This window comes from Pelodiscus sinensis, chromosome 1, assembly GCF_052426305.1.
Source record: "Pelodiscus sinensis isolate ZL-2025 chromosome 1, ASM5242630v1, whole genome shotgun sequence".
Lineage (NCBI taxonomy): Eukaryota > Metazoa > Chordata > Testudines > Trionychidae > Pelodiscus > Pelodiscus sinensis.
In genome coordinates, this window is record NC_143052.1 from 186,124,139 (window position 1) to 186,135,182 (window position 11,044).

General features: G+C 43.7%; 1 protein-coding gene across 3 annotated transcripts in view; it reads left to right on the plus strand.

The window, feature by feature from the left end:
• USP16 (ubiquitin specific peptidase 16) overlaps nt 1–4,239 on the plus strand; it is a 31,602-nt gene extending 27,363 nt beyond the window's left edge. For all 3 annotated transcript variants that reach the window (XM_089773591.1, XM_006126082.5, XM_075910386.2), the window contains 4 exons: nt 939–1,033; nt 2,310–2,396; nt 3,324–3,480; nt 3,887–4,239. In XM_089773591.1, coding sequence (XP_089629717.1) covers nt 939–1,033; nt 2,310–2,396; nt 3,324–3,480; nt 3,887–4,008 — 461 coding nt within the window. In that variant the 3' untranslated portion in view covers nt 4,009–4,239. The remainder of the gene's footprint in view (nt 1–938; nt 1,034–2,309; nt 2,397–3,323; nt 3,481–3,886) is intronic.
• Nucleotides 4,240–11,044: the final 6,805 nt, after the last annotated feature.

The following is an 11,044-nucleotide window of genomic DNA, read 5'->3' on the forward strand; positions in this document are numbered from 1 at the left end:
AGCCCCTCACCGGGCTGGGCCCACTGTGCCATAGGAATGCGGGAGGGTGCCCCAGCCTGGCTGGGTCTGCTATGCTGTGGACCCAACCGGGCTGGAGTGGCCTCCTGACCACAGGATCCCAGTTAATTGGTTAATCTTAAACAGAGACAGCAACAAGGGGGAGGAGAGGGGTAGGCAGGAGCTGGCACATGAAAGGAGCCAGCTGATAGAGGCAGCAGCGGAGAGAGAGGGGGGAATGGGAGCAGTTGCTCATGGGGAGCCATCTTAAAAATTTACCTACGTGTAATTGTTGAAAAATTCAGCGGTCACACATTTACACAAATACATGCATTTAACATTCCTAGTTTCTCTTGGATCTATTGATACTTAGTATTTAAGGGCCAGACTGAACCCATTACTCTTACTAGTGAGTACTTACTCACAAGTAGCCCCACTGTCTTACAAGTTACCACCAGTGTAGAGCAAGGGGGCTTACAATAGGATGAAATATAAAACAGGTTTTTTTTTCCTGTGTTGTAGAATTATAACTCTTCAAATGTTAAACTTTTTATAATTACTGCAGCACATAAGTCATAGGATGAGAACATGCAGGAATTTGCTCAACTGACTAATAAAAGCACAATTCAGTGTGTAATTCTGTAGACATCCCAGAAATGTGTTAGAACCCTCCCTATTCAATCGATGTGGTGATTTGATTTACACTAGTTAATCTCTTGAAGTAGGACCTTGTAGGACCTCATCATGAAGATAGCACCTTGTAAATATAATTTTGAAGGGAAATCATCAGTGCCTTAAGCATATTATAATGTATGAAATAAAACATGTTTCCACCCCAATATGTGATTTCTCTAACTTTGACATTAGAAAAAATTTAGAATGGCAAGTTACTGAATTATTCTTGACTATCCAACCAACGGTGCTCTCTCTCTTTCCTTTAGGTGCGAAGAAGTTTGTTTACACTAATGCCAAAAAGCAAATGTTAATTTCTCTTGCTCCTCCAATTTTAACACTTCACTTAAAGAGATTTCAACAGGTATTGTTAACTGGCAGACTCTTGTATTTTTAAATTATATAGTAATAACCCATGGAAGTTAGTAGACCTTGATTTTCTGATAAACTTGTTCCATTAACTAATATTCTTTCCACAACTTGAGAAGTAATATATAGATAATTTGAGAAATCTTTCTGATGCATTCATTCCTGCTACTTGTTTACCATAATAGCTTTTAGAACTTTTGAGTTCTTCTAGAATAGAGATATTACTACCAAGAATATAGAATTAAATATGGACAAAACAAATTGATTTGTGCTGAAAAATAAACTTACTAAATATAGAGAAAGATGATCCACAACAGAGATTTGCTCTAAGAGGTACATAACTAGAAAGTAGTACACTAAGAGACATCTGAGTGCTGATGGTGGGCTTATAAATTAGAAACAAGTTTACATTGTGACCAGGCATTTTTGGAGGTTGTAGATATATAAAGCATCATATTAACTAGAGATGCAATATTCCTTCTGTACATAGATTATGGCTCTGTTTGGGGCTCTTCAGTATCAGAAATACAGTAATTAAACTAGAGAGAAATTAGAAGGGGAAAATGAATATTGGAAAAGATTGACTACAAATTTAAAATACTAATTGTATAATGCATTCTGACCAGACAGTTAAGTAGGGATATAACTGTCTATGTAATTGAAACTCCAGGGAGTGAGAAGAATTGTGCACAGTGATCCAGTGGGATATATTTGTGATTAAAGTAAAGACACATGGGAAGCTTTTCTTGATATTCAACATTAGTTCTTACTGAGCTATAGAATAGTATTTGAATGGAAGTGATAGAAGGCTCATCACAAGATTTTGAAAACCAGGCTAGATAATGTAGTATAAATTATTCTGCACTGTCTAGCAATGGATCAGACGTGTACTCATATAAGAATTTCTATAAGTGTACTTGTGTAGCTGTACGTATAGCTGCAGTTGTCATTCATGCCAATACGTACTAAATCTGAATTAAAGTACTATATTGCCCTCTGCTCCAGATAGAGAGTAGAGAAATCACAGACGAGTAATTTGGAATATGGCCATAAAGAACTGAAAAGCATGACTGGTAGAATAAAGTCTTTCTTCTCCCTTATCCCCAAATTTTGTTGTCCATCAAAGGTTGGTTGTGCTCTAAAACGAATCTCTGAAGTCTTGTTAGAATTTTTTAAAATAACTAAACGTGTAACCTTTAAGAAAAGACATATCTCCTATTTGTTTATCAAGATTTAAACTCTTATGTTTCTTCATTTCTATCTTATTCTAGGCAGGATTTAATCTACGGAAAGTTAACAAACACATAAAATTTCCAGAGGTGATAGACTTGGCTCCTTTCTGTGCAATTAAATGCAAGGTAAGATTAAAAAAAAATCATACTGTTTAAAAAAACAGTCAACCTTTACAGCAAAAGGTTGGTGATTTGGAAAACTGTTCTGAGAACACACTAAAACAATCAGCCATTAATCTGAATCTGCCTATACTGTGTCTCAAAACTTCACAGACAACATCATAAGGCAATAAATCGGGATAGTTAAATTCTTAGGTTAGAACTCTGCTGCAGTGTACTTCAGGTTTTAAATATTGATTACATCAGTGGTCCCCAACACGGTGCCCGCGGGCGCCATGGTGCCCGCGGGCGCCATGGCGCCCGCGGGGCCATTTGTGTGCACCCGCTAAATGCTCGGGGCTGGCCTGGCCCCGGGCACGTGGTGCATGCATCGTGCCGTAGCCGACCCAGGAGCATGGTGAGCGCCGGCCCCGGGAGCGCCGTGAATTGGCCGCTCGTGCCCCGGGCGCGCAGCGCTTAGGAGGAGCACCAGCCCTGGGGCGCCGACCTCGGGCCCGTGGCGCTTCGGAGGCGCGCCAGCCCGGGCGCGCGGCGCTTGGGGGAGGAGGGGGCGCCGGCCCCAGGCACACGGCATTTGGAGGGGGCACCGGCCCCCCGGCGCATAGTGCTTGCAGGGGGGGGCCTGGCCCCGGGAGCGCGGCGCTTGCGGGGGGGGGGCCCCGCCCCCGGGCATGCCTGTGTTCCCGCCCTCTGGCGCCCAGCAGGCGAACAGCCACGCCCCCTGGCGCCCAGCAGCCTCTAAAGGTTGGGGAGCACTGGATTACATCCATTGCCATTAACACATTGTTTCTATGCTGACAAGTTGAATTGGAACTGGCTCTCCACACAACAGTGGAATCAGAACTGACTTGTTTGAAACACTGACATTTCAGCTACGGTGACATCTCATCATCTGTACTCTGCTGGCACTGTAACAAAATTGTCACTTCACAGAATGTTGCTGAAGGGAATACAAGTGTATTGTACTCTCTGTATGGAGTGGTTGAACATAGTGGAACAATGAGATCGGGACACTACACTGCTTATGCCAAGATGAGAACTATGAGAAACTATCTTTCTGATCTTGTCTTCCGTGGAGAAATTCCCCAAAGTAAGCATCACCAATATTTTCACAACAGTCTAATCTTAAGTCTAAACTGGTACACCTGAATCGCTGTACTCCAAGTGTGTCTGACCCAGGAACACTCATGGTTCAGAACTTGGCCGGGGGAGAAGGAAGTGGCTCTGTGCGCTATCACTCTTTCCCTCCCAGCTGAGCGGGTGCTTTTTGGGAGGCTTTTCCCTCCCTCTCCCTAGCAGTGAAGGGTGGTGCCCCATCCCAATCCTCCTTTCTCACTCCCTCTGAGACCCTGTTCCAGCGCCCTCCAAGGTCTGAAAAAAATCCCTAATTCAGCATACCCTGTTTTCCAGGGTTGCTGGATTAAAGAGGTTCGAGTGTGGTAATTTGTGATATTTTTGCTTCAGCAGTACTTTTAAGATTTTTTTTTTTTAAACAGCTTTAGAAACTGAATCAGCAGGACAGTGGTTTCACATCAGTGACACCCATGTGCAACCTGTGACTGTATCTAAAGTGCTGAACTCACAAGCTTATCTCCTGTTTTATGAACGACTGCTATAACTCTCCTGGGACCCATTCCTCACACAATACTGTATGGTTTTTAAACATCAAAAATAAAGAAATGTTAAATCAGAGAAAAATTACATGTAAATCATGTTCAATAAGACTTGAAACTGTCTTCTGTAGAAAATCTCATGGCTCCTAGAAATACTGGCAAATGAAATATTAACTTATACTTTCCCAGTAGACCCATTGCTTTTAAATAAAAAGCTATTTTGTCTTTTTCCATAACTTCAAGTCTGAAGCATTTATTTTACTCTTCCTTTATATAATTACTTCTTTATATAATTATAAACACATTTCTAATATTGCTTTGAATGGAATTTTACTCTCTAGACACCTGTATTTAATTCTTTAAAGATGTGCTAGAATTTTTTTATAAGGAACTTACTAACTAACCACATATAGCTGTTTGTACTCCAGCATGATTAAATTAATGGAGATTGCCTATCTCCTAGAGCTGGAAGGGACCTTGAATGGTCATTGAGTAGTTCCCTGCCTTCACAGTAGGACCAAGTACTATCCCTGACAAATTTTTGCTCCAAATCCTTAAATGGCCTCCGCAAGGATTGAACTCTCAACTCTGGGTTTAGCAGGCCAATGCTCAAACCACTGAGTTATCCCTCCTCCTATGATGGTGTAGAACAAACATCTTTGTAGAGACAAGTTGGGTTAGGTAATATGTTGTTAGACCAACTTCTGTTTGGCTTGAAAGATTTGTCTTTTATACACACACCTCTTTTTTGGAGCATATTGTACTGTCTCTTGCAGGGTCCCTTAAAAATATGTGCCAATTATTCACGCAGAACATATTTCACCTTGCTGCAATTCTGGCAGTATCTTTTCCAGATCTGAAGAAGAGTTTTAAGTGGCTCAGAAGCTTGTCTCTCCCACTATTGGGCAAGCTGGTCCAATAAGAGATTACTTCACCCTTGTGCTGGGTCTGAGATGGCTACAAGTACTATACGTAATCTATTGTAAAGGTAGTTTGCATGACAGAGCTGTACCTTAAAACCTTTTATTGCTCAGGATAGAATCTACTGCTTATAGAATATCACTTCTCACTTGTGTACTATTCAGGAAAAAAATGGTCAAGCTAATTTAGTAATAGTAATGCTGCTTGCAGTAGATAAACTTTCATCTCCGGTCTAATTTCTCTTAGCCCAGATTTGAGTGAACAAAAATTGTTGCCATCTAATCACTCTGTAGGTTCTGTAAGATATATTCTCTTAACTTACCAGATGTCAGTTACTATTGATAGCATTCTGAGTCTGAAGATGGAATGGATATAGGAACTGAACTTTGATGCTGTGCTCTGCTGAATATTGCAAATAGGACCAAAGGAACAGAAAAGGATTAAACGTCTACTATAATAGTTTTGAGATCAGCATCCTAGTAAGCCAGATGTGGTACAAACATAGCAAGTAGATAGTACCTCTGTTGAAAAAATAGATAGGCTGGGGGAGGAAATATAGCTACAGCAGGCTCAAGGTCCCACAATAGGCTTGTAGCTGGGCAGGGAATAATAATGATCAAGGATTGATTGATTCCCAGTGCAATGTCCTATATGTTTAACTAGGATGTCTTATTGACTACAGCATCGTGGATCAAAAGCTGGTGTGCATCCTTGACACTGAAGCGTACAGATGCTCTTTTGGCTAGAACACACTCTAGCCAAAGGACTAGGATCCTTTTTGTTTGACCTGTTCCCCTTTAAGTTTTTCAATTAAAAAGCAGGGTGTGGAAAAGGGTGTAGTTGATTGAGATTTTATGTATCACAACCATGTACCTTAATTTTCTAGAGAGTTTGTATACAGAACAAGTGGAATTAAGTTCTGCCCTCCTGCATAGAGAAAGTAGAAAGACTACAAGGCTTGTACCACACATACTGAACATAAAGCATTGATTGTCTTTCTATGTAATAGTCTTTTCATTTAAAAGATGGAGGTTTTGAGCCTGCTAGGTCATGCAAGATCTCCACTCCCTATACATGTTGGCTATGTCTAGACTGGCATGATTTTCCGCAAATGCTTTGCTGTAATAGGGTTTCCAAACTGTGGTGGAGCAATCCCTATCTTGGCACCTGACCACCTTGCCAAGGCATACATTAACCACAAAAGGTACTGCATAGATGGTGGATCACAAGAGCCATTTCACCAACATCAACATAAGGTGATTGGGAAAGGTTCATGACACACATCTTTAAGAACTCCACCTCTTCAGAAAGCTGCAAGCTGGAATTTTCTTCCCAGACTGGAAAATTACCATTAGAGGCATTAAAATGCTAATAGTGATCCTTGGAGACCCAGCCTACCCCTGCGTCTGTGGCTCATGAAGCTGTACACAGGTAGCCTGGACCATAGTAAGGAGCAGTTCAACTACAGGCTGAGCAAGTGCAGAATGGTGGTAGAATGTAATTTTAGACATTTAAAGGGAAGGTTTCACAGTTTGACTAGGTTAGACCTCAGCAAAAGCAACATTCCCACTGTTGTGGCAGCCTGCTCTGTGCTCCATAATATCTGTGAAAGTAAGGGGGAAAGTTATATATCAGGGTGGAGGCCAAGGCACAGCATCTAGCCCCTGATTGAGCAATCACACACCAGGGCGACAAGGAAAGCACATGGAGGGGCACCACAAATCAGAGAGGCTTTGAAAACACTTTGGCTACTTCTACACTGCGTTGTCTTGCACAAGAAAATATTCAAATGAGGCAAAGCGGTGAATATTGCTGTGCCTCATTTTCATACTTAATGAGCTGCCATTTTTGTGCAAGGGCCTTTTGTGCAAAAAAGAGACGTCTACAGGGCTTTTTTTCAGGCAGAATGGCTCTTGTGCAAGAGGGGGTTTTTGCACAAAAGGCCCCTGTGCAAAAATGGCAGCTCATTAAGTATGCAAATGAGGCACAGCAATATTCACCGCTTCACTTTATTTGCTTATTTTCTTGTGCAAGAGAGTGCAGTATTAGCCTTTGTGAATGGTCAGACAATGATATGATAGTCACATGTGGTGTTCTTAACTAGGAGTCCTCTGTATTAAACATACTTATCTGTAAACCGGCCCCCACCCCTTGCAACACAAGCAATAAATATCTTGTTGAGAAACCATGCACTTTTATCAAGTGAACACAAGGACGAAGGGTCAGAAAAGGAGTTCAGCACAGGAGCTTGGTGGAAGAGAAGTGAAGTGGCATATTACAGTCCCCCTGTTGGGGAATCGAACAGGTACAAGAGTTCTGTTACAGCCTATTGTTCTGGGATACATCCCTGAGGGTTGAGTGTAAGGCTGCCCTTGTCTCCCTTCTTCCTCTGCATTCTAGGGCCCCTTGGAGAGGAAGCTATAGCACTTGGTGAGAAGGGAATGTGGGTTAGCATGGGCCAGAGGAAGCACCTATACATCTGGCTGTCATGTGAGTCCACCATGTGCATCATCAGATCCCCTGTGGCCATCAAAGCATTCTCTTGTGTCTTCACTTCAAGTTGCCTGCTCTTTTCTGTCCTTCAACAGCATTTTTCTCAACTCAATTGCTCCATGTCCAAGGGAGGGGGCAGATTACATTTACTCATTGAACATGTCATTACTACATTTTCGCCTTCAGATCTGTACTGAATGAACACTTCCTGTAACGAAAAGTCAAGGGCAGACTTTACGGGAGATACACTATGGTACATAGTACCTAATCTTTTTAGCATTGAGGGACGGCTGTTCAACATAATAGGCATGTGTCATGTACAAAGCCAAAGGTGTGCTTTTAAGTGCCTACCATGCAGCAGGTACACCACAGGGATCTGGGAGCAACTGGACTCAGTTTGGTGGGAGGTATGGTAGGGACAGGTTGGGGCTTGTTCTTGCACTTTGAAAGCATGTCAACACAGTGCTTGCAAATAGCAGCTCCTGCAGGTAGGCAAGCATATGCATTTGCAAAAGTGGGCTACGTATGTGGGAAGGCAGGACAGAGGATCACATGGAGACCGTGCCTCCAGCACAACCCCCTCCCAGGGAGAACAATGTTCCTTTCTTGCAGGAGCATGTGGACCTCAGGGGGAGGTGGGCTGGGTATGGCAGGGGCTCATGAAGACACCAACGAGCCTGCGGGAGATGGCTGGGGATGGCCGGCCTGGCAGGGGCTCAAGCCATGCTTTGTTGAGGATGAACAAACGGAAGTGTACTGTTGTGGTATCAGTTAGAGCTTCCCCTGCTTAATCCAGGTTGCCATGCACAATATCCGTTTTCTCCAAATCACACAGCGTGATAAGGAGCAGATGCTGACTGAATGTGACCAGAAACCTTACGCTGCAATACTTAGTGCTTCAATGACAGCGTACCACTTACTGCTGGCTTGACATGGAAAGGTGTCCTACTTTGGAGGATGGAATAAAGCAGGCCTCCCCAGAAACCTTGTGAGGAGGATTGAAGATTTCCTTTATGGAGATGTGCAGGGAGACTTTCCACTGAGTCTCCAGACAATTTAACAAACGATTTCAGGGAGCCTCTGCCACAGATTACACCCCATCCTGTAACCCATTTGTAGCATGATTAAAAATGTGGACTCAGCACAAGTAACCACCCTGCCATCAGTGTCTGGCAATAAGTTATCCTGGAAGGAGGGGATTGTCTCCAAAGTTATAAGTCCTGGCTGTCAGTGAGCTCGGATGTTCTGCTCACCTGCTGACCATTCTCCTCCTCATCCACGCTGTCCTCCAAGCTGCTGCCCAAGGTTGCCTGAGGAGTGTCTTGGGAGGAATCCAGACTGGCTAGGAAAGATGATCTGGCCCCTGCGTAGGATCCCATGCAGCTGCTCACAGAAGCAGCATACTTGCAGCAATGACCCAGATGCCTCCTTGGACTTCTGATATGCTGCCCTGAACTCCTTTGTTTTCCAGTGTCCTTATTCCACCAGGCAGGCCATATGCAATCTTGGCATAGGTATTAGCGTTTCTTTTACTGCTTCATAGTTCTGCCTGAACTGATTCCTTTCCCCACATAGCAATGGGGTCCAGGATGGTCCTGTATCTCCATGCTGGTGCTCGTTTGGTTGTGGGCATTCACAGTCAGGTGTCCTGCCTGCTCTGAGGTATGATTTTAAGAGGAATAAGGGATCTTCCAGAAAAGGCTTTATTTTCCAAAAGATCCCTGTCTAGACTGGCACTTTTTTCCGGCAAAGCCCCGAGCCGGAAAAAAGCGGCAGCCATGTTCATGCAAATGCCGCAGGGAAAATTTAAATCCCCACGGCATTTGCAATTCCAAAGTGTTTCATTAGCATCCCTTTTCCGGAAAAGGGTGCCAATGTAGACGCAGCCATAGTGTAGACCAGGCTATACAGGCAGGAAAAGCACTCCCACTGAATGCTAGCTACAGCAGCCAGTAGATCTATATATAACATTATTACTCAAGGATGTGGATTGTTATACGGTTATAGATCGATCCCATATATGACATCATGTAAGTATGTAGTAATACAGCTATAGATCTGTGATGTAAACTAGACTTAATTCTACTGTAAGGTTTGAGGATAAAGAATGTTCACTTCGTACAAGAGTTTAACATCTGCTCATCTTGGCTTAAGCTCACTAGAAGTGAGGTTCATACAATTAGTTATATGCTGAAATGTGTTATCTCCAAAGGCTTGAGCCTTTTAAAAATACATATTTTATAGGAGCAAAATTGAGTATTTAGGATAGGCACTCACAAAGATCTTAATGTAAGGAGTTACATTTACCAGAAGTTCTGTACAACATATTGGAGCTCCTGTCCACAGTCCAACTTAAAAAGGGCATTCGCCTCATATAAGATCCAGGTGCCAAATCATCAGGTACTGGGAGATGGTCCACAAGTTGTGGCATTTCTTCACAGAAAAGACGTAGAACACATTATTCAAAAGTATATCCTCCCCTCCCCTCATGATCGGTCCAAAAATGTCTGAGAAAAGGGGTTTTGCTTCACCTGCCAAGCTCCACTCTGCTTTTTGTAAGTAAAAAGCCAACCTTATAAAATCTGCAAATACAGTTTGCCTCATGGTGTTAATTCCATGTGGAACAGCAACTTTCTGTACAGAATTTTATATTTCTGCAGTCATACTGCATTTTAACTAAATAAAATATTTCTCATTTAAAAATAAGTTACAATTAAATCTCATCACAAACATCCTACCGGTTGAACCTCCCAAATCAGTGACACTCTGGTCCGATAACATCCGTGGTCCAGCAGGGCCAGGGATGTTGCTGGACCAAAGAGCCCCGGAGGAATGCAGGAACCAGGGAACCGCAGCTGGGCCAAGCAGCATCTGGGAAAACCTCGGCATTAATGGGGCCAAGCAGCAGCCAGGGATCTCCTGCCTAGCTAGGGAACCCCCAGTGTTAGCAAGGCCAGGAACTCCAGGAAACCCATTGGCAGTGAAGCTTAGATGACCAGGCAGCCTCCTCTGGGGCTGAAGTGGGGCTGGCAGAGGCTGGAATCCCCAGCAGCAGAATGGGGTGGCTGGGCAGCCCCAGCAGAAGCAGAGCTGGGAGGTCCCCATCCGGGAACCCCTGAGAATGCCCTGCAGCAGCCAAGCAGTCCACACTGGGAACTCTGGGAGACCCTGGGGCAGCAAGCAGGCAGCAAGGTGGGGAGCCGCGCCAGGCCAGTTTTAGCAGGGTCAGCAGCAGGGCAGTAAGCCCAAAGAGAGGAGTCCAAGAGCAGGGGAGCACTAACCTCCCCTGGTCAGGGACAGCTCAGGTCCCCAGGGTGCCAGACCAGGGAGGTCCAACCTGAACATCTACACTTCCCCTTAACAGTCTCAAAAATTAATTCATGGCTATTGTCAGTCCAGCCTAACTACCAGCTCTTGGTTCTTAAAAGTTCTGGGCTTTCCAGTTCCGTTTCTCAGCAGACTAAAGTAACACGTGCAAAGAGACAAGATGGATTGGATTGTTTTTGTTCTGTGCTTATGTGATGGTGGACCTTGGACAAGCATGGCAAAGAACTTAGTTAAAACATTGTTTTAAAGAGAAAGAGAGAATGAGACTATATAGGAAAGGATGGAGGTAGCATAGAAAAG